At 34.7% G+C, this 23,764-nt stretch overlaps 1 protein-coding gene and 2 pseudogenes across 1 annotated transcript; all 3 read left to right on the forward strand.

Annotated features, from left to right (window-relative positions):
• The first annotated feature begins 4,617 nt into the window (after window positions 1-4,617).
• LOC120121523 lies at window positions 4,618-5,395 on the forward strand (annotated as a pseudogene).
• A 7,482-nt stretch (window positions 5,396-12,877) lies between these two features.
• Window positions 12,878-13,531, forward strand: LOC120121524 (germin-like protein subfamily 1 member 14; the record flags this gene model as incomplete). Its single annotated transcript, XM_039140865.1, has 2 exons — window positions 12,878-12,947; window positions 13,041-13,531. Coding segments are annotated over 2 exons (561 nt in total), but the record flags the coding sequence as incomplete, so codon positions are not given.
• Window positions 13,532-22,274: 8,743 nt separating this feature from the next.
• On the forward strand, window positions 22,275-23,296 carry LOC120121489 (annotated as a pseudogene).
• Window positions 23,297-23,764: the final 468 nt, after the last annotated feature.

A 23,764-nucleotide genomic window follows, 5' to 3' on the forward strand; every position in this document is an offset into this window, starting at 1 on the left:
CCCTAACATGTAAATATTAAAAAACCTAATTCAACTTGAAAAATATTTCGTCAAACTCGCATTAATCGCATCAAATTCTAATATCCGATCAAAATTAAATTAAAAAGAAATATTAATATACTTTTAACTACAAAGCTCATCAATCCCTATTAAGCGATCTTTATCAATACAAATCATTTTCACATTCTAATTGTGGAGGTTAATCATTTTCTGCTCACGGTTTTTCCTATAAAATCTTTCCTTTTCTCAACTCTCTTTCTCAATCATCATAATCTTGTAATCGTTTCCAAGCCTTTATGAATCGTTAACTTTGAATAACAATATATTTGGGCCTAACAACAAAAATATCTAATCTCTAACCGAAATTATTCTAAATCCTCTATAGCAACTTATAAGCTATTTATCCTTGCCTTTGTGGCCCCAAAACATTTAACCATCACTCTATATTCTGAGATCAATTCTAATCCAACATTCCTCTAAATTGATATCATTGTTTTCCTATTGAGTGAACCGTTATCTCGTGTCAATTTAATCTTCACCCGTTGACACAACATTCCTTTTGCAACATGAAGAAAATTTCATACGACACTAACCTTTCTAGAATAGTAAACTAGAGTTTCCTCTAGTATCTTCAAATTAAAAATAATCCCGATCTTACTTTTTGAATTATCAAATAATATCACTAAACTGACATTTCTCACTATATCATTACACTATCGAGTTTACTCGTATACCATCTCACATTAAGTAAAAAATCAGCATTATTCATCTAGCCACTTAATCACACCAGATCAATAATTCGGACATTTTAATGGCATGTATAATTTTTTTACACTTTTTCTTTTCGGTTTAGGCCGAGAAATCGGCTAAACCTACAACTCTTATACCAAAAATTGTAACACCCTTAACCTATATACGTACCCGTATATGAGTCAAAGATATCACATCAGTCATACGAAACATTTACTATTTGAAAATCAATAAATATTTATTTCTTTAAAAATTTCAAAATGTATTTCTTTATTTTAAAACTAATAATCATACAAAATCATAATTTAATATTTAATGTCAAAATTTAAATTCAATTTAGATATAAATTTAGACAGTTTTGTACTATAACATATCTTAAATCAAAACTGCAAAAAAACTACCTGATTTGAAAATAATTTATATCATAAATAATTACGATTTAATAAACTAATATAAATAATTAATAGTGTCCTTTGTAAAACTAATCCTTCATAATTTAAACAAAAAAAAATATCTTAAACAAACTCGAATCAGAGCAGCTAGAAGCTTCTTTAAAATACATGTCACTACCAAATATATTAACAGAGATAACGTCTTTACTTACTAATTTTGGTGGGATAATCGATTCCTCGAAAATGATGTTGATGTGCTCCATACATGCTAAGTTTTAACTTAGTGAGGCAACAAATTAAATTAAAATAAATAAAATATTTAACGTATAAAACAGACAGAATCATATAAAAACATTAATAAAATAAAATATGCATAAAATCATATGTTAACTCGTAATAAGAATTTATTATAGAAATCTGTAATTCAAACTGTATTATACCATTTTAGATATATACTTTTCTATTTTAGTTCATATCATTGCAAAATTATATTTTTCTTTTCGAAGTCAAATCATTTCAAATTCATACGTTTCTTATTTATATAAGACATTTGCCCATTGTATTATCATGAGAATTAAATGGTACGTGAGTCAGATAACAAGTGAGGGTGTCATATGCAGTCAAAACTAATATAACAGATTGCACCGAGTCACTCCACCTTGTGCACCACTAAGATACGTCGAGTCAGATACGAGTGACCCATATGGTGTCATATCATATAATGCACATATAGTGCCAGACAGATCGCACCGGATCACTCCACCTCGCGTACCACTAGGGTACACAAGTTAGACCACGAATGATCCATCTTGGTGTCAGATCTAAAACATATACAAATTCATTCCACCTCATGGCATGCCATTGTACCACTAAACCTCATTCTTATACAATGGGCTTATTAAAAATCATATACTATTTGCATATTAAAACAATTCATCTATATAATCAAATTGATATCACCACTAATTAGTTTCCAAGATCTTTCAAATTGATTCTCAATCTTCACCACTTTTCAATTTAACTCCAATTCCACATTCTAACAAAAATTTCAGTATTGTACCCTAACTTCCCAAAGCTTATTTATTAACCCTTTAAAATTTTCAAACTTTTTAAAATGTCCCTAACAACTTAATCAATATCTTGTTTATCCAAATCATCGTTTCAAGCACACCAAATCATTCTTACCTTCACTCTAAAACAATAGGAATTTTTTATAAAATTTTCCTTCAATTTTCTCCTTTTAGCAGAAACTTTAGAGTATTTCTCCAAATGGTCTCCATTTTAATTCAATCACAATTTAGTCATCCACACACCATTTCCAATCAATTCCAATCAAATTCAAAGCAAAACAAATCAAATTAAATTAAGTTCCTAACAACTTCATCAATGGCCGAAAGTTTCATTTGGCTCCTTTGATGGTTTTTAATTAATCTTCATGCTTGATTTTAGTTCTACAACACTACCAACATCCATTTCTAACATTAGTTCAATGAATTCAAATCTCCCCTTCATCCACCTAATTCACTCATTTCCCCATTCAAGCATAAAACAAAGAAATAATTACATCAATTTGTAGAAAATTTAATGAGGATTATTTTTTTATTTCACACTTTAGCCTAAAATCTTACTAACTTTGACCAAAAATGAAAAAAAAAATCTAACTTACCTTAGCTATGGTGACTCACGGCAGTTTGCTGGAGAAGAGGAGCAATTCTCTTAAAAGTTCTAAGCAAAATATCTCTTAATTTAGCCTTTTAAAATCAATTAAAATGAATTTTTTATTCATTATGGGCCAAAAGCCTAAATTAACATTAATGAATTCCCAAAAATTATACTCATGCCACTCCATATTCATTTAATATTATTAAATAACCCTAAAAATCTCATCTTTAAAATTTTCTTTTTGACCCTCTAATTTTCTAAAATTTTAATTTAGTCACTAAATGGCATTATTCCACTTTATAGTTCAAATTTTCACCAAATTCAACCAATTCAACTTAAATTTCACTAATTAAAAATATCCATATAATTTTCCTACCGAAATCTACCTTCTTTTAAATTTTTGTAAGCTTTCAATTCAATTCTGTTATCCGAATAATATACCGAACTTTATTCTTTAATAGACTTTTATGCAAACTCCAGATCAAAAATCTGAAACCCACTAAAATAATTGTCTTGGGTTGAAATATTTATTTACATACCCAAAACAAAGCTTTTAAAAATTTACATTTTTAATCCCTAAAGTTTTGAGTTTTTACATTCCAGTCACTAGTCCAAAATTTGAGATATTACAATAATTGTCGGTGGAGGTTCAATCAATGATAACAGTGATAAGGCCGATGGTCGATGTGAATTTAGGGATTAAAATTAAGGTGGTTAAGAGTTTAGGGTTTTTTTAGATTTATGATAATTTTGGGATTTTTAAAAATTAAAAATCTATAAATTTAACACGTATTGGATAACGGAATCTTTTAACGACTGTTACGAATCAAACATGTGTGATAATGTTTGTAACGTTAAACACATAAACTGACTGAAAAACAGTTTAGACACCGCTTTAAAACCCGATATAATTTGAATATTTATTTTTATAATTAATTTTTCTTATTATGAGTGCGATTGATTATGAAATGCATTCCTTTCTTATAGATAGGAATAAAAACTACAAACATAGTTAAGAAATGAACTAAACAATAATTACATCACACTTCATTATTATTTCAAAATACAATTTCTAATATATGTAGAGTTTGACGGTGGTTAATGGTCAAATTAATAGATGAGGTCAAATTAATAGATTTTATAAAATTGAAGGATTAAAATTTATTGATTTATTTATAATTAAGACAAACTAAATTGAATGTATAAATATTAAGGATTAAATATGATATTATAATAAAATAGAAATCTCATCATTATTCCATTAACAATTTAACCGTTCTGAAAAGTTAAATGATTACAATAAAAAGTTTTAAAGTTGGGTGACCAAATAGAACCAAACCCAAAATTGAATGACTACTCTTTGTAATTTACCCGTAAATAAATGAATGAATTGGGAAAATACTAGGTTTCATTGTCAAATTCCGTAGCGTATGACGAATCGAAGCATCAGTCATATTCGATAATATTATTAGGATTAAACTGTGCCTTTTCTTGTATGAAGCATTACTTCATTTGAGATACAGTTGGAGTCACTTTCAATCCATAAATTGCCAGCATCCCATCGACTTTTCTGTTTCAATATGCCCTGTTTTAAGCAAAAGGAAGATGAATTATATTAGTTCTTTCATGCAGGCCTGCAGAAGAATGATTCACAAGGTAATTAAAAAATGATTCTTGTGTTTCAATATGTATTGTCTGCTATGGTAAAATTAAATAAAGCGAGCTAAATTCATGGACTAATTCAATGTCTTCAACCTATAAATGGCCATTCTTTCACGTAACTCTTCTGATATAAAGCTACCATTACATAAAAATGGAAGGTCTTGAGATCATCCAAGCCTTTTTCATCTTGTCTCTTGCATCGTCTTTGGCCTTTGCCTTTGCCTCTGATCCTAGTCCTCTTCAGGATTTCTGTGAAGCTGACCCCAACGGTTCTGGTATGTTCTCTCCGTCCTTTCTGATATATATTCGTATTCGACACTCACACCCGAATTAACATAGTAACATATTTCATGCAGTTTCTGTCAATGGGAAAGTCTGCAAAGGCGCCAAACTAGCCAGAGCAGGTGACTTCTACTTTTCCGGGCTCCATATCCGCAAAAACACGTCGAATTCAGCCGGATTAATCGTGACACCAGTTAACGTGGCACAGATACCAGGACTTAACACATTGGGGATATCCATGGTTCGAGTTGATTATGCACCTAATGGTGGCCTCAACCCACCTCACACTCACCCACGTGCGTCAGAGATTCTGGTGGTTATGGAAGGCTCGCTCCATGTTGGTTTTGTTACGTTGAACCCGGAAAATCGTCTGATAACCAAAGTCTTATACCCTGGAGATGTGTTCGTAGTCCCTCAGGGTCTCACTCATTACCAGTAAAACAATGGGAACACCCATGCAGTGGCCTTTGCTAGTCTGAACAGCCAAATCCCCGGGGGTGATCACCGTTTCTAATGCAGTCTTCGGCTCAAACCCTCCCATCAATGCTCATATTCTGGCCAAGGCTTTCCATCTCGACAGGAAAACGGTGAAGAATCTTCAGTTCAATTCCTGATGTGAAGTAAAATGCGTTGAGTAATTGTTGAAGTCGTCGTTCGTTATTTATAGTTAACATTAGTTTTTTTTATTTCTTTCTGAAATGTGAAATGAAATAGGCTTTTTATGGGCCTCTTCTTATTGAAACATGTTTGTTTGGATTTTGTTGGTGTGTTTCCAGTCTGAACCCACATTTATAAGATGTTTATTTGAATTTGATTGAAAAAATATTTTATTTAGTATAATCATATATATTCGATTTATTGGATAACTAGTTTAAATCAGATACCGTAGAGTTTTATCATATAAGAGTAACACTTCTAATTTAATATTTTTTTTGTTCACAACGATAGAGTTCAAACACAGGCTATACATCGAACAATGCTATTAGTCCTGATTTTTTACAAGTCATTACAATAAAATCCTTAAATTCCGCAACTATATATGTTGCTGACTGCAATATAAATCTCCGGCTAAGATTTAAAATCTGCATATGGAAACAATTAACAAATGGGAGGATGGTAATCAAAACATGCACATTAAATGCCACCAGCGAAAATTGACTGCCTTAGAACGTCATCTATCAACACCGAATAACTAACTGCATAAAAAGAAAGAAAGATGAAAACAATATGGAAATTGGTCCTTTTAATTCAGGAAGATGGAGTTGTGCAATTCGAAATTGGTGTTAACTTCCAATCAGTATGCTCAGATCAGACGCTGGCTCATATCTTAGTGCAAGATTTTGTAAGTAGGTGAACCTCTTCTGGTAAGTTGTAACGTAAACGGCTAAATCTATTGGCTAACACTGAATTATCAAACATGACAAGTTTATGATTTGGTAAACACTTTGTTAGAATCGTGTCATCTAATTTTTTTTATCGAGTCCGAGATTATTAAGAAGAAATTTACTTAAAATAGGAGTTAACGATATGTTGTGACAAGCGGCGAAGTTTAGAATAAAATAAAAGTTCAATTCATTTAAAACTCTACTTTTTTTCTTTGCGCGATAAAGAGTGGAAGATTCAATAGATTTTTTCTATGTAGTGTTGTTTGTTAAAAAAAATTCTCTCTATAGATAGATATTAGGGATTGGGATGAGTATGTTATTCTCGACGAGCGCTGCGTAACACCACTAACGATGAGCACCGTTAATTTAATTTATAAAAATTTAAAATTCTAAAGGACTCAACTTATAATTGTAAATTAGTTAAAAATCTAAAGGTAAATTATTTAAAATAAAATATTAATTACATTATTTTCTATAGTTTTTTTAACAATATTTTGATAAAAATTATAGGAATATAATATCATTAATATTTTATTTTAAATAATTTATCTTTAGATTTTTAACTAATTTATAATTATACGTTGAGTACTTTAAAATCTTAATTTTTTATAAATCAAATTAACAATGCTCAGTGGTGTTCAACCGTGCTCGTCGAGCGTCGTAGAATGTTCCTAGGGATTATGATTTAGAAGTAAGTTGATTAAACACTAAATCACCTTTATACACAAATTTTCTTGTATTTATTTCGAACACAATAAATAGAGTTTTTCTACGTTAAATATTATATTTTTAATTTTATGATTGTCTTATACTCGTTATTATCGTGCTTACATTATTACATATTGTTATTATTACAACGAATATTATGTATTTATATCAAATAATTTTCCCATATTAGTTAGTTTGTAACCTTCCACGTGGTCAAATTCAAAGTAGTAGTTAACCACACCCCAATTTATATATAAATATTAGTTGAATTACCTTCAATCGATCAATTTTCTTCTTACTTAACTAAGGAAGCAGGTTTTGCGTCAATAAAAATGTTTTTCCATCACATAAATAATACTAGCAGATGTTTTTGTCATCAGATTTGTTAAGCTCGTTTTATCTGCTGCTTAATGTCATTCTCAACTACCAATCTTTTAACAACTCTCTGTTTACTTTTTACTTGATCAGTTTTCTGCAAGAAATCTGGGTATATTCTTTGAGCAATGTTTATTTGCTAATTACTAGTTCGATAAAGAGTCTGAGAAGTCTATGATCAGAAATCTGAAATCTGATAGCAGGAGCTTAAACTGCAAAAATACCATAGACAGAAACATGAAAAATAAGTTCCGGAAAAATAAGCATGCAAATCCATAGAATGAGTAAATTCAAGCCGCTAAACTCTGATACGTTCCCGGTCAGCTGACCGTGACAGTCTTTACCTGCTACTCGTGGAAAAATAATGAAATGATCGTTTGTTTCCATCTATAAAAAGCTTCATCTGCCATGCAAAGTTCCTCAATATTCTCCAAAGCAATAGCAAACAAGAAGTTAATCTCTTCTGCTATATCATAATGAAAGGAATTCATTCCATTCTTATAGCTTTCAGCCTCTTGGCTTTGGCTTGCTCATTGGCCTCAGCGTATGATCCCAGTGTTAGAAATAAAACACTCACACAAACAACTTTTATTGAAACTTAAACAAATATTACAAGAGCACTCTCACTCAAAAACAAGAACTACAACTTTCTCTTATAGGACTTTGCTTCTTCACTCACTTAGAAGCTCTTAATTTTTCTTGATGCTTAAAATTAAAATGGGAAGGGGCATTTATACTACTCAAGAACAATCCTACACCACACAAATAAACTAATTTAAACATTACAAATTCAACAAATATCTAACTCTCACCTAACTAAATTGATGTAAGCAATGACATCATTACTTAAATGATGTAAGCAATGACATCATTACTTAAATGATGTAAGCAATGACATCTTTAATTAAATTATGTAAGTAATGACATCAATTTAGTTTGGGTTTGGGTTTAGGCTCCCATAATGGATCAAGTTTATGATCCAACCTCCCCCCTTAAACTTGATCTCGTGACCCCTAGTAGGTTCCTTAATCTTAAGAAGTCTTCGCTAGTCAGTGGCTTGGTAAAAATATCAGCAACTTGATCTTGTGACTTCACGTATTCAACTTCCACATCTTTTCTTGCAACACACTCCCTTATATAGTGGTAGCGAATATCAATGTGCTTGCTTCGATCATGGAATATTGGATTCTTCGCTAAGGCAATGGCTGACTTGTTGTTGACACAAACCTTGGTAGGCTCTTCTTGTATCAAACCTATCTCCTTCAATAGATTTCTAAGCCAAATTGCATGACAAACGTATGAGGTAGCAGCAACATATTTCGCTTCACAAGTGGACAATGTGACAATCGGTTGTTTCTTTGACATCCATGTGAACGCAATATCTCCCATGAAAAATACGAATCTAGTAGTGCTCCTTCGATTATCTATGTCTCCACCCCAATCACTGTCGCTATATCCAACAAGCTTGTAATCGTTAGAAATTGAATAGAACAAGTCAAAGTCAATTGTACCTTTCAGATAACGAAGAATTCTCTTTGTGGCTTTAAAATGGGTGGTTGTTGGAGATTCCATATAGCGACTAACCAATCCAACTGCGTGAAGAATATCGGGTCTCGTGCAAGTTAGATAGCGTAGACTTCCTACCAAACTTTTGAAGAATGTTGGATCTACACTTTCGTCTTCTTCATGTTTGGTCATCTTGATCCCGTATTCTGCTGGTGTGCTTATTGGCTTACAGTTCTCCATCTTAAACTTCTTCAGTATCTCCTTTGCATAGCTTTCCTGTGAAATGAAAACTCCATCATTTTGTTGCTTAACTTCAATGCCAAGGTAGTACGCCATGAGCCCCATGTCTGTCATCTCGAATTCTTTCATCATCACATCCTTGAATTCATTAAACATGCTTGGGTTGCTTCCAGTGAAGATCAAATCGTCCACATAGAGACACACGATCAAAATATCTTCATATTTGATCTTGATATATAGAGCATGCTCGTAGGGACATTTGTTGAAGCCATTCTCTTGGAAGTACTTGTCGATTCGGCTATTCCATGCCCTTGGTGCTTGTTTTAGAACGTAAAGAGCCTTCTTCAACTTCAACACCTTGTCTTCGTGCCCTTTGACTTAATAGCTTGATGGTTGCTGAATGTAAACTTCCTCTTCAAGAACTCCATTTAGGAAGGCGGACTTTACATCCATCTGTTGTATCTTCCACTTGTTTTGAGCTACCAAAGAAATGATTAGTTTGATAGTCTCCAATCGAGCAACAGGAGCAAATACCTCATCATAGTCAATTCCAGTCTTTTGACTATAGCCTTTAGCAACTAGCCTCGCCTTGTGCCTTTCAATCTCTCCTTTGGCGTTTTGCTTTGTTTTGTACACCCATTTGACACCTATCGCCTTATGTCCCTTGGGAAGTGAGGTAAGTTCCCATGTGTCATTCTTCTCGATGGCCTTGATTTCTTCATCCATCGCATCTCTCCATTTCTTTTCTTGTACCGCTTCTTGAAAGCTCACTGGTTCACAATCGGCAAACAAACAAAATAATGTAAGATTATCTTGTCGTTCAGTTACCTCATAGAGATCTCTAAGGCTTCTTGTGTGTTGAACAACTCTTTCACTTTGATTCCCACTTAACGATGACGAAGGTGATGAGTCTCCTTGAGTGGTTGATGTTGGTGAAGTGGGTGGAGTTGCAAGCTCTTGTTGAAATTCATCTAGTTGTTCCCTCATTGTCTGCTCATCTTCTCAAACTGAGGAAAGAAATTGAAGGCATCTGTATGAGAGTTAAAATCCCATTCTCCTTATTCATTGAAGACCACATCTCGACTAATCACAAACTTCTTATTGTTTGGATTGTACAACTTGTAGCCCTTCGAATTAGCATCATAGCCGATGAAGATAAAACTCTCGCTTTTATCATCAAGCTTTGTTCTTCTCTCGTCTGGTACGTGAACATGGACTATACTTCCAAAGGTTCTCAAATGGGAAATGCCAGGCTTTCTTCCACTCTATGCTTCTTGCGGTGTTTTTCCCCATACACTTCTTGTTGGAGATCGGTTTGTCAAGTAGACTGCACACGCTACTGCCTCCGCCCAAAATTCCTTAGGTAGTTTCTTGCTTTTGAGCATGCTTAGTGCCATGTCGATGACTGTTATGTTCTTTCTTTCTGCCACACCATTTTGCTGGGGGGATCTAGGAACTATCATTGGTCGACGAATTCCATTTGCTTCACAGAACTCTTGAAACTCCCTGGAAGTAAATTCTCCACCTCGATCAGATCTCATGGATTTGATCTTTCTACCGCTTTCTCTCTCCACTGCTGCTTTGAACTTCTTGAAGACTTCAAAAACTTCTGACTTCTGTTTCAAGAAATATACCCAGGTTTTTTTTGAAAAATCATCAATGAAGAGAAGAAAATAGTTATTGTTACCGAGAGAGCTCGACTTGATCGGTCCACACACATCGGTATGGATGAGCTCGAGTGGCTTCTTGGCTCTTGTCTCTGACTTCTTTGGAAAGCTTTTCTTGAATTGTTTCCCATCTAGACACCCTTCACAAAGCTGGTCAGGATGGTTGATGCGAGGTAGTCCCTTCACCATCTCCTTCTTAGATAGCAGCTCTAGACCTCCAAAATTGAGATGCCCAAATCGAATATGCCAAAGCCATGATGCATCTTTATAGCAAGCTTTTAGGTACTTTGCAACATCATTTTGTCTGTTGATCAAGAACATTCTATTCTTTAACATCAGTACTTTAGCAATGAAGTTATTCTTATCATCTTTTATAAAAAGATTATAATTATTCATGTGAATATCATAACCTTTCTCTACCAGTTGCCCTAAACTTAAGATGTTACTTTTCATATTGGGCACATAGTAGACATTTGAAATAAATTGATGCCTCCCATCTTTCAAACGGATAAGAATGTTACCTCTCCCTTTCACTGCTATTGTGGAATCATCTCTAAATGAAACATTTTCGCTTACTGACTCGTCTAGCTCCACGAACATGTCTTTCCTTCCACACATGTGATTGCTTGCACCACTGTCAAGATACCAGGAATTTGCTTGGCCACCATCAGTTTCCTTTCGTGCTAGAAGAAGAGTTTCTTTGCCATCTGTCTTTTCCTCCACGTAGTTAGCCTTCTCCTCAATTTTGTTGTTGGAAGCTCTACATTCTGAAGCATAATGCCCAAACTTTTGACAATTATAACATCGAACTTGAGATTTGTCATGCCTTGAGTTCGGATTGATTCTTCCACGGCCTCGTGTTGAGCTTTCTCCTTTCTCATAGTTGTTGTTGGAATTGTTGTTGTTGGAATTCCAGCCTCGTCCACGACCTCGACTTCCACCTCGTCCATGACCTCTACCTCTTCCTTGACCACGTTGGTTTCTATCATTGCGTTGGCTTTCATGCATATCTTTGAGTTGCAGCTTGAGGAGTTGCTTAGTAAACTCATGCTTCTTCTTATGCTTCACTTCGTATGCTTGCAATGATCCTTGGAGTTACTCGATCGTCATTTCTTCCAAGTCTTTAGTTTCTTCAATCGTCACGACGATGTGCTCAAATTTGGGATCCAATGAACGGAGTATCTTCTCTATTATCCTCACATCGTCTAACTTTTCACCATTTCTTTTTAATTGATTAGAAACAACTACTACTCTTGAGAAATAATCTGAAATAGACTCAGATGCTTTCATGTTTAAGGATTCGAATTCATCTCTTAATGTTTGGAGACGAACATTCTTCACTTGCTCGGATCCTTTGTAAGAGGTTTGCAGCTTCTCCCCCGCTTCCTTGCTAGAGCTTGCACTTGAAATCTTTTCAAAACCATCATCATCTAATGCTTGATAGATGAGGTAGAGAACCTTCTTATCTCTCTTTCTTGAATCCTTCAAAGTTGTCTTTTGATCTGGTGTAAGAGTAGCAAAAGCATCATCATCCACAGGCTCGTTATAGCCTTTCTCTATGATATCCCACACATCTTGTGATCCAAAAAGTGCCTTCATTTTGATACTCCAATTGTCGTAGTTGTTGTTGTTGAGTGTTGGAACTTGGAATGGTGCCATACCATTTGCCATATCTCTCAATATAATGAGATTTTGTAAAATCCGATTGCACGGATGAATCCGGAACGCTGAAAAAAACTTTGGAGGGACTTGGACAACTCGGTCAAGGGCTCCAACTCGGCTGACTCGGCTCAACTCGGTGAGTCAACTCGATTTTCTGGCAGCAGTCTTCTGGTGGTGCGTCAGAACTCAGATTGAGAAAATTCTGGCGACGTCGGATTCCTCTCGTCGAGACCTTTTATTGAAACTCAAACAAATATTACAAGAGCACTCTCACTCAAAAACAACAACTACAACTTACTCTTATAGGACTTTGCTTCTTCACTCACTTAGAAGCTCTTAATTTTTCTTGATGCTTAAAACTAAAATGGGAAGGGGTATTTCTACTACTCAAGAACAATCCTACACCACACAAATAAACTAATTTAAACCATTACAAATTCAACAAATATCTAACTCTCACCTAACTAAATTGATGTAAGCAATGAAATCATTACTTAAATGATGTAAACAATGACATCTTTAATTAAATGATGTAAGTAATGACATCAATTTAGTTTGGGTTTGGGTTTTGGCTCCCATAATGGATCATGTTTATGATCCAACACCCAGTCCTCTCCAGGATTCCTGTGTTGCTGTCAAGGACATAAAAAATGGCGGTATGTAGTTCACTTTATGTTAAAGCCTCAGCTGAAGAAAAATCAGTTTAGTTTCAATGTTTTAATATAACTTTTAACGTTTCTTCATTGCAGTGTTTGTAAACGGTAAATTCTGTAAAGACCCAAAGCTTGCAGTTGCAGAAGATTTATTTTTTTCAGGCCTAAACAAGCAGGGGAACACAGCTAATCCAGTTGGATCAAATGTCACTGTGTTCAATGTTGATGCATTTCCAGGACTTAACACTCTCGGCTTATCTTTGGCTCGAGTCGACTTTGCGCCTCATGGCGTTAACCCTCCTCACTTTCACCCTCGAGGATCTAAGTTTTTACTTCTTCTCGAAGGTACACTTTATGTCGCCTTAGTTACATCAAACCCGGACAACCATCTCTTCACGAAAATATTAAACCCCAGAGATGTTTTTGTTTTCCCATTGGGTATGATTCATTTCCAGTTCAACATAGGGAAAACTGCGGCGGACGCCTTTGTTGGTTTCAACAGCCAAAATTTTGGACGATTTGACGTAACACCCTATCAGTTTAGTATGCCTGAACTAACACCGTTTGATCAATATTTCCCGAAGTAACACCCTTTTGGCTGAGTTGGCACAAAGGCGCGTCCCTGGGGACGCGCTTTCACGGGGTTTCAGCTGAGTCGGATGTTTGGTTTTTTTAATAAAGATTTAATGTTTATTGTTATTATAAATTAGTAATTTATTATGTAAACTGTTTCGGTTATGATTTAAGAATTGTCGAATGTATTTTTTAAATGTGTATTAAAGGTGGAGTAAATTTATGGTAAAGTGTTATACGTTTTAGGGAACAAGCCTTTAGGGTTAGGTTCGATTAAATTGAAAATGTTAACTAGTTGAAGTAAGAGGTAAGTGGAAAATTTAGGCAGAAAATATATACATTGAGAAATTATAGAAAATGCAATTACATTTATATATTAGAAACAAAAATATTCATTGAAATAGAAAATGCAATTACATAAGGGTTAACGGTTATGTGATGACAATAGAGCTGGACATTTTTTTTCTATTGTGCCCGATGTTTCTGCAATGCCCACATCTTTTTTGTTCTGTTGACTGCTCCCGAATATCCATATCACAATGTATTCTAGTGGATTTTGGATGACCTGAGTCCCTCAATAAAAACAGATCTGGTACAATTGTAAGCCAAGTTTGAATCCCATCTGGGTCTCTTTCATTACCTATGGGCGGAAACTCAAATTCATGTACCTTGAATACTTGTGAAAGTTGGTATACGGGATCAACATAAATTTTGTAGTCCAAATGCGAATGTGAGCAAGCTGCAATGACATGAGAGCATGGATATTTGAGTGCTTGAAAGAAACCACAATCACACCACCTCTCTTGCAAATTAACTCTGAAAGAGTTAGCTTCAATCCCTTGAAGAGGACGAGGCATTTCGGTTACACAAAATAATTCACGGGTGCGAGAAAAATTTGTAACCAACATCTCATATAATGCAGCCACTTTTTTCTGTAAATCAGCTACTAGTCTTGGGTGATAAATATGGTCATTCTGCATCCAAGTAAGAGTTTGTCCACCGAGCTTTGCAAATAGTTGACCCAAACGAAAATAAGTCATTTTGACCAACGCCGTGACTGGTAAATGACGCCCCCCTTTTAAGGTTGAATTGATTACTTCAGCCAAGTTGATTGTCATATGACCATAGCGATACCCCCCCTTCATACGCATTTGTCCACATTTCTTTGTTGATGTCCATAATGTACTCGCATCCCTTCTTATTTTTGTCAAACAATTCTTGTAGCATAGACTCAAATATTTGAGGTAAGAGTTCATAACCTAAGCCATTGGAAATATGTTATAGTTAATATGAAGTATAAATAAGTAATACGAAAATGAATGAAAAATTGGAAAAAAGTAACATACCCATGCACACGACTAATTGACATTCATCATTCTTCTTGTATTTTTCGTAATAGTTTGCAGCAATATGACAGACATAATAATGATGTTGAACATGTGGAGGTTTCCACATTGGACCCAAAGAGTCCATTGCTGCTTTTATCCTGGCTCCTTGGTCTGAAATAATGCATATGTGTTCCCTTGTGACGACATGTAAATGTAAATTTTTAAGGAAAAAAGCCCAAGACTTAGTGTCTTCTCCTTGAACGAGGGAAAAGGCAACATGAAGAATATTGTGGTTACCATTTTGGACCACAACCAATAATAAAACTTGCTTGTATTTCCCATACAAGAAAGTACCATCAATTGGACAACTGGTTTACAGTACTTCACTGCATTAATACACTGAGGGTAAGACCAAAAGACACGGTAAAATTGGCAGCGATCGTGAACCACTCGATCATTCACGTAATGATGTTGAGTTTTGAACTCAACAATTGTCTCGGGATTAAGTCTTTGCATAACATGAAACCAACTGGGCAGCTCGTTGTAAGAGGAATCTCATTCGCCATGAAGTTTGACAATGACATTCTATTTTGCCAACCAAGCTTTTTTTATAGGAGACAGTGTACCCATATTGTGATTGTATAACAGAAATCAACACTGTAACAACTATATGAGAGCTTTTCTTCATAATGGGCATGATTTCTTGGCAAATAATGTTGGAGTCCAAGTTGGGATGATCCTGGTTTATACCTCTTGAACAACAAGTATGATGACCGTTGTATCTGGTTAGTTCCCATAAGTTGTTCTTCCTCTTTGATACACAGACCATCCACTTACATCCGTTGTCACGTTGGATACAGTAGCAGACATATTTATCCGTGGTAGATCGATCAACTCGGGAGTGAACTGAGTTATGAATATTGTAACTCTTTATTGCCATCATTACTTCCTCTTTCGATATGAACTCCATTCCAATATGTAAATCACTGTCATTGACTGATGACTGAAGTCCATAGTTGCAAACATTAGGGAGATCTGGAAATTCAGGCTCTTACATTGCATCATAATCAGCCCCATACATATGTGCAGGAAGTTCGCCTGGTGTTGTATTTATGGGAACATCATCCTCATCATCATTAGAGTGTATGTTAAACTGTGGTAAGTCAAGTTCAACGAATAATCCCGTTTCAGCACCATCTGCACCTGGCTCCTGAAGAGGTTATTCTGGTGGAGATGAGGGTTCCTCAGATAATCCAATGTTGAGGTCAAAGAAGTTGCTGCTTGCGTGTCCTCCCCTTGAACTTAAAGCCATTGTATCATGTGGGTTGTGAATAGACTGCCGTCTCGATGGCATTTCCATGTGTAAGTCAAAAACAGTGGCAGATGAATGTCTACCCCTTGAAGTAGAAGAGATGTTTCCATATGGATTATTGGTGAAGCCACGTGAGCTGAGATTATAAGTAGTTCCTGATGAATGCATTCCTATTGAACTTGATGGCATGGCATCTGGCGTTGGATTTTCCATTAATGATGTGAAATCATTACAGATCAGTTGCGTCAGACTATCAACTTGATCAGCTTGATATGCAATGCCAAAGTGAGAGGAACATGAGAGACCACGAGAAGCACGGACCTCAATAAAAGTGGCATACATTTCAATAAGAGATTGTGAACTTCCCATATGAGAATCAACCATCATAGCAACATCATCATCGTTGGAAAACTGAAATGATATATATGTGACTGGAAAAAGTTCAGTACGAAATCTATACTGAAGTGAAGATAGTCTTCTTCGGCCTCCTACACGAATTTTAAACGAAATTTTTGTGATTAACTCCTCAAGAGTGTTGTTTCTCTTCAAGGTTAAGGGGATATAATGATCTGATTTAAAAACAACCCCCTCTTCAGATTCCTTAATTTCTCTATCATATAAAACAACAACAGAAAGATGACTCATTTTCAGAGAATACAGGATTGAGATTTTTGAGAAATTTAGAATTTGAGATTTTGAAAGCTAGGGAGCTGAAGTTTGTTTTGAAAGTTTATAATACGATGCATATAATAATGTCTATAACAAGGGTACTATTCATGTGAAGACGCGTTTTAGGGGGCGTGCTTTCTCTTTTTTTTGTCAGAGAATATGTTATAATTGCCCTATTATGTGAGTCATGTCCCTGGGGGCACTATTCATGTCAGTACCTATCATGTTTGAGGGGACGCAACAAAGTGATGAAAGACGTGTTTCAAGGGGCGCGTCTTCCATTATTTTGTTAGAGAATATGTTATAATTGCCCTATTATGTGAGTCATGTCCTCGAGGGCACTATTCATGTCAATACCTATCATGTTTGAGGGGATATAACAAAGTAGTGAAAGTACGTCTAAGGGGTCGTGCCTTTCATTATTTTTTCATAGAATATGTTATAATTGCCCTATTATGTGACTCATGTCCCCAGGGCACTATTCATGTCGGTACTTATCATGTTTGAGGGGACGCAATAAAGTGGTGAAAGCGCGTTTCAGGTGGAGCGCCTCCTTTATTTTGTCAGAGAATATGTTATAATTGCCCTATTATGTGACTCATGTCCCCCTGGCACTATTCATGTCGGTACCTATCATGTTAGAGGGGACGCAACAAAGTGGTGAAAGCGCGTTTCAAGGGGCGTGCCTTCTATTATTTTTTCAGAGAATATGTTATAATTTCCCTATTATGTGACTCATGTCCCCCCAGGGCACTATTCATGTCGGTGCCTATCATGTTTGAGGGGACGCAACAAAGTGGTGAAAGTGTGTATTAGGGGGGCGCCTTCCATTATTTTGTCAGAGAATATGTTATGATCGCCCTATTATGTGACTCATGTCCCCGGGGTCGCAACCAAGTGGTAAAATTGGGTAAATTATAATCTATATTTAAGTTATTTTTGGACGTTGAGCAAGTTAAGGATAAAATCATACATATGGATAAATTTATGTTCATAACTTAAATTAAAATGTTATGTGAAGTTTGAATAAATTGGATAAAATGCTATGGATAAATTGAGTAAATGTGAAGTGATAAAGTTAACATTTATGTTGTGACATTGAAATTGTATGGAATGAGCATCGAAATTGAATAAATGTGAAGTGATAAAATGTTATGTGAAGTTTGAATTATTTTCCATTGTGAACTTTTGTTAATGAGATTATAACACGTGGGATTTAATATATATGTTTTATAATGATGCTCATCAACTACTGTGGAATTATTTTTTAAATAATTTTTACAAGACAATGTAATTTAAGTTTCAATTTAAGTGCTGTGAACTATAATTGGAATATAACTTTAAATTTCGAATACAATTTTAAATTCAATTGGAATATTAAGTTGAATTTGGATTTGTATTTTAAAAACATTTCATGTTGAATTTGAATAAAAAATAACTTTAAAAATATAACTTTATAAAATAACATTAAAAATAATTCACGAAACCATTAAACATTTAAATAACATTACAAAATTACATAAATTTCTAAAATATAACTATTTAAATAACATTAAAATACAACTGGATCATCGATGTTGTCTTCTCGAATAAGTTCCACATGCCGGTGGTTGTCTATTTTGCTGAGGATTTCTTCGTATAACTTGCTCTTCAGTCTCCTCATCTTCACTATCATCATCATCATCGACATTTTATTCATTTGGCATAGATGAAGATGAAGGGTCTGTATAAAATAACAACCCTGGTGGAGTGTTACTCACAATCCCACCGCTTATAAACAATTGAGAAAACTGTGAAAACATTGGCATCAATGTCTGTGATCCAGATGGAGTTTGAGGTGTCTGTGGAGAAGCATCACCAGTCAAATAAGATGCATATGAACCATATGTTGGATCATTAAACATAGCCGTATATGCACCTCCATAGGGTGTCATAAAACCATATGGGCTAGGCATGAAACCTGGCGGGCTAGGAATATAACCCTTCGGGCTAGGAATGTAACCCTGCGGAGATGGCATATGAACTGGTGGGCTTTGCATATGCCCTTGTGGAGATGGCATTTGAATTGGAGGGCTGGGTATGTACCCCTGTGGCATCATCATCGGTGGATATGGATGTTGTGATGGTTCTGGTCGTGCGACTGATGCCGAACTGGTAGCGTCTTCTCTCCGTCCACGAGTCGGGGGACGATGATATTAAGACGGTGGACGTCTATCTCGACGCCTATGAATGCTAACCCCTCGTGCTTCCGCTGAAAGTAGAAATAACTTATTGTTTTCATTAAACCACTCCATATAGCTATCCATAACAATATGAATAGTTTCAACGTAAAATTGTTGAGGGGGCAACTGTGCATACCACTTCTCCCAAATCGCAATCCAATCTTTGTGTCTCACCACCCAGTTGACCTCTTTCTTTCCTCTTCTGTCTATGTTATGCATGTCGTCTAAATTCCTAGGTGCTCCAGAAATATATTGCGTACAACAAAACTGACGGAGCACACGATCAACCGGATGCCACTCAACAATAGCATAACATATAAGAGGTACAACTGACATCTAACGACCTACTCAGGTGGGGTGGGATGCAAGCCTTTAGTTCATCGCTCGCATAAGGTATCCACTGAAACTGAAATATAAATATACAATTCAAATAAATATAATATTCTAATTATAACTAGCATTTTAAATTAAATTATTCATATTTAAACAAATTTAAAAACATACCTCAAACCCAGCTTTTGTATCAATAAGTAAACGGATTTCCTCTAGTTCAGTAGGGATATCTCTATGATTTTTTCTTTTCATCGACCACCTATGAAATATAATATAAACTAAATATCACCCTATTTAATTAAAATTATTAAAATCAAAATTTAGTTAGGAAATTACCTCAATAATAAGGGGAATACGTATGACTCATTAACAATCGGGCATAAGAAAGACATGCAGAACCACGCCCATGATTGGAGAAGCAGGAGACATCCACCGATAACAGTTTTTTATAATTCGTTGCACGACACATTTCTCTAAAGAGATGCCAAAACTGGAGCGCCCCAACTATATCTTTCAGCTTCATCAAAATCAATCAGATGATGCAACCACATACAATGCACCTGGTTACGAGATTTATCGGGCATCAATATTCCTCCAATGATTCGCATAATATAAGCCCGAGCACATGCCTTTGCTTCATCCTCATAAGCATTTTCATTCAAAACTTCAAAATTGGCTTTTAGCCATGATAAAGCTATTCTACCTCCATTAAACTCTGGCAGAACAGCTCCAAGATACTCCATGCACATTGACTGCCAATCACCATCGGCCACACCATACATAATATTTCCGTCGACGGGAAGCCCCAAATGCTTAGAGACATCCTCCAATGTAATTGTAGACTCTCCACATGGAAGATGAAATTTGTGTCTCGGGCCTCCACCTCTCAATCAATGCAGAAATTAGGACATGTTCGAGTTTGCAACCGTCAATAATTGTTGCAATATACCCAGACCCTGTAGAAGACAAATATGACAAAATACGTGTTGGTGTCGGTATATGTGGGTTTTTAATAAATGTCTCTAAAATACGATCATTTTCCTAATTAATAAGCATTCAAAAAATTTAAAATTAATATAAATTCATGATAAAATTAAATTAAAAAAAATAATAAACATTAACATAAATTTTAAAAAAAATATTACTATATCACTAAAATATCTGGAGATATGATTTGCATTTAATCGCAACAGCATTTCGCTAGTTTAAATCAGATACAGTAGAGTTTTATCATATAAGAGTAACACTTCTAATTTAATATTTTTTTTGTTCACAACGTTAGAGTTCAAACACAGGCTATACATCGAACAATGCTATTGGTACTGATTTTTTACAAGTCATTACAATAAAATCCTTAAATTCCGCAACTATATATGTTGCTGACTGCAATATAAATCTCCGGCTAAGATTTAAAATCTGCATATGGAAACAATTAACAAATGGGAGGATGGTAATCAAAACATGCACATTAAATGCCACCAGCGAAAATTGACTGCCTTAGAACGTCATCTATCAACACCGAATAACTAACTGCATAAAAAGAAAGAAAGATGAAAACAATATGGAAATTGGTCCTTTTAATTCAGGATTTTAGTGCAAGATTTTGTAAGTAGGTGAACCTCTTCTGGTAAGTTGTAACGTAAACGGCTAAATCTCTTGGCTAACACTGAATTATCAAACATGACAAGTTTATGATTTGGTAAACACTGTGTTAGAATCGTGTCATCTAATTTTTTTTATCGAGTCCGAGATTATTAAGAAGAAATTTACTTAAAATAGGAGTTAAGGATATATTGTGACAAGCGGCGAAGTTTAGAATAAAATAGAAGTTCAATTCATTTAAAACTCTACTTTTTTTCTTTGCGCGATAAAGAGTGGAAGATTCAATAGATTTTTTCTATGTAGTGTTGTTTGTTAAAAGAATTTCTTCTATAGATAGATATTAGGGATTGGGATGAGTATGTTATTCTCGACGAGCGCCGCGTAACACCACTAACGATGAGCACCGTTAATTTAATTTATAAAAATTTAAAATTATAAAGGACTCAACTTATAATTGTAAATTAGTTAAAAATCTAAAGGTAAATTATTTAAAATAAAATATTAATTACATTATTTTCCATAGTTCTTTTAACAATATTTTGATAAAAATTATAGGAAAATAATATCATTAATATTTTATTTTAAATAATTTATCTTTAGATTTTTAACTAATTTATAACTATACGTTGAGTACTTTAAAATCTTAATTTTTTATAAATCAAATTAACAATGCTCAGTGGTATTCAACCGTGCTCGTCGAGCGTTGTAGAATGTTCCTAGGGATTATGATTTAGAAGTAAGTTGATTAAACTCTAAATCACCTTTATACACAAATTTTCTTGTATTCATTTCGAACACAATAAATAGAGTTTTCTACGTTAAATATTATATTTTTAATTTTATGATCGTCTTATACTCGTTATTATAGTGCTTACATTATTACATATTGTTATTATTACAACGAATATTATGTATTTATATCAAATAATTTTCCCATATTAGTTAGTTTGTAACCTTCCACGTGGTCAAATTCAAAGTAGTAGTTAACCACACCCCAATTTATATATAAATATTAGTTGAATTACCTTCAATCGATCAATTTTCTTTTACTTAACTAAGGAAGCAGGTTTTGCGTCAATAAAAATGTTTTTCCATCACATAAATAATACTAGCAGATGTTTTTGTCATCAGATTTGTTAAGCTCGTTTTATCTGCTGCTTAATGTCATTCTCAACTACCAATCTTTTAACAACTCTCTGTTTACTTTTTACTTGATCAGTTTTCTGCAAGAAATCTGGGTATATTCTTTGAGCAATGTTCCTCAATATTCTCCAAAGCAATAGCAAACAAGAAGTGATCGTTTATCTGCTACTCGTGGAAAAATAATGAAGTGATCGTTTGTTTCCATCTATAAAAAGCTTCATCTGCCATGCAAAGTTCCTCAATATTCTCCAAAGCAATAGCAAACAAGAAGTTAATCACTTCTGCTCTATCATAATGAAAGGAATTCATTCCATTCTTATAGCTTTCAGCCTCCTGGCTTTGGCTTGCTCATTGGCCTCAGCGTCTGATCCCAGTCCTCTCCAGGATTTCTGTGTTGCTGTCAAGGACATAAAAAATGGAGGTATGTAGTCCACTTTATGTTAAGCCTCAGCTGAAGAAAATTCAGTTTAGTTTCAATGTTTTAATATAACTTTTAACGTTTCTTCATTGCAGTGTTTGTAAACGGTAAATTCTGCAAAGACCCAAAGCTTGCAGTTGCAGAAGATTTCTTTTTTTCAGGCCTAAACAAGCCGGGGAACACAGCTAATCCAGTGGATCAAATGTCACTATGGTCAATGTTGATGCATTACCAGGACTTAACACTCTCGGCATATCTCTGGTTCGAATCGACTATGCGCCTAATGGCGTTAACCCTCCTCACACTCACCCTCGAGGATCTGAGATCTTACTTCTTGTCCAAGGCACACTTCTTGTCGGCTTCGTTACATCGAACACGGACAACCGTCTCTTCACGAAAATATTAAACCCCGGAGATGTTTTTGTTTTCCCATTCGGTATGATTCATTTCCAGTTCAACATAGGGAAAACTGCGGCGGTCGCCTTTGCTGGTCTCAGCAGCCAAAATGCTGGGGTTATCACCATTGCTAATGCAGTGTTTGGCTCAAACCCACCGATCAACCCAGATGTTCTCACCAAGGCCTTCCAATTGGACAAGAATACAGTTAAGTATCTCCAGTCTCGGTTCTGATCGGACTAAAAAGTACTGTAAGACCTAAATCAAAACCTCAGAAGTTTGTTTGAAATAATGTTGTGGTGTTATTGGTGTCGTAGTGTCCTACGTGCTATTATATAATGAATTAGCTGTTATTGGAATTTGAATTTGAGTGCGAGTGTTATAGTTAATGTCCAGCATGAATAAAGGAAGATATGGTGGCCTGTAATGTACCTATATCTTGTATCCTCTGTGTGGGGTCATTTTGGATATGAACTCAGAATATATTATTAGAATTATGAGGTTGGACATAGATTTAATGTCGTTTTATTGTCAAAATAATTCCGGCTTCTTAAAAATAAATAAAGAAAGAGAGAGAATAGAGTAGGGAAGCAAAGTCTGTCCACAAGGACTCTGGTGTTTCTGATGAACTGAAATCTCTGATTTAAAAAATGATGAGATAAGGTAGAATTTTGGATGAGATTAAATAGGTGGTTTAAAAGTTGTTTTTAAAATAAAAGAGAATAATTAAAAAAAGAAATTAAATAATTAAATAATTTAAAGTGTTTGGGATAAAAAGAAACTTACAGTGAAATTAGCCTTTGGCTTCATCTTTTGCCTCAAAT

The sequence above is a fragment of the Hibiscus syriacus genome, unplaced genomic scaffold (assembly GCF_006381635.1).
Source record: "Hibiscus syriacus cultivar Baekdansim isolate YM2019G1 unplaced genomic scaffold, ASM638163v2 tig00110374_pilon, whole genome shotgun sequence".
Classification (NCBI taxonomy): domain Eukaryota; kingdom Viridiplantae; phylum Streptophyta; class Magnoliopsida; order Malvales; family Malvaceae; genus Hibiscus; species Hibiscus syriacus.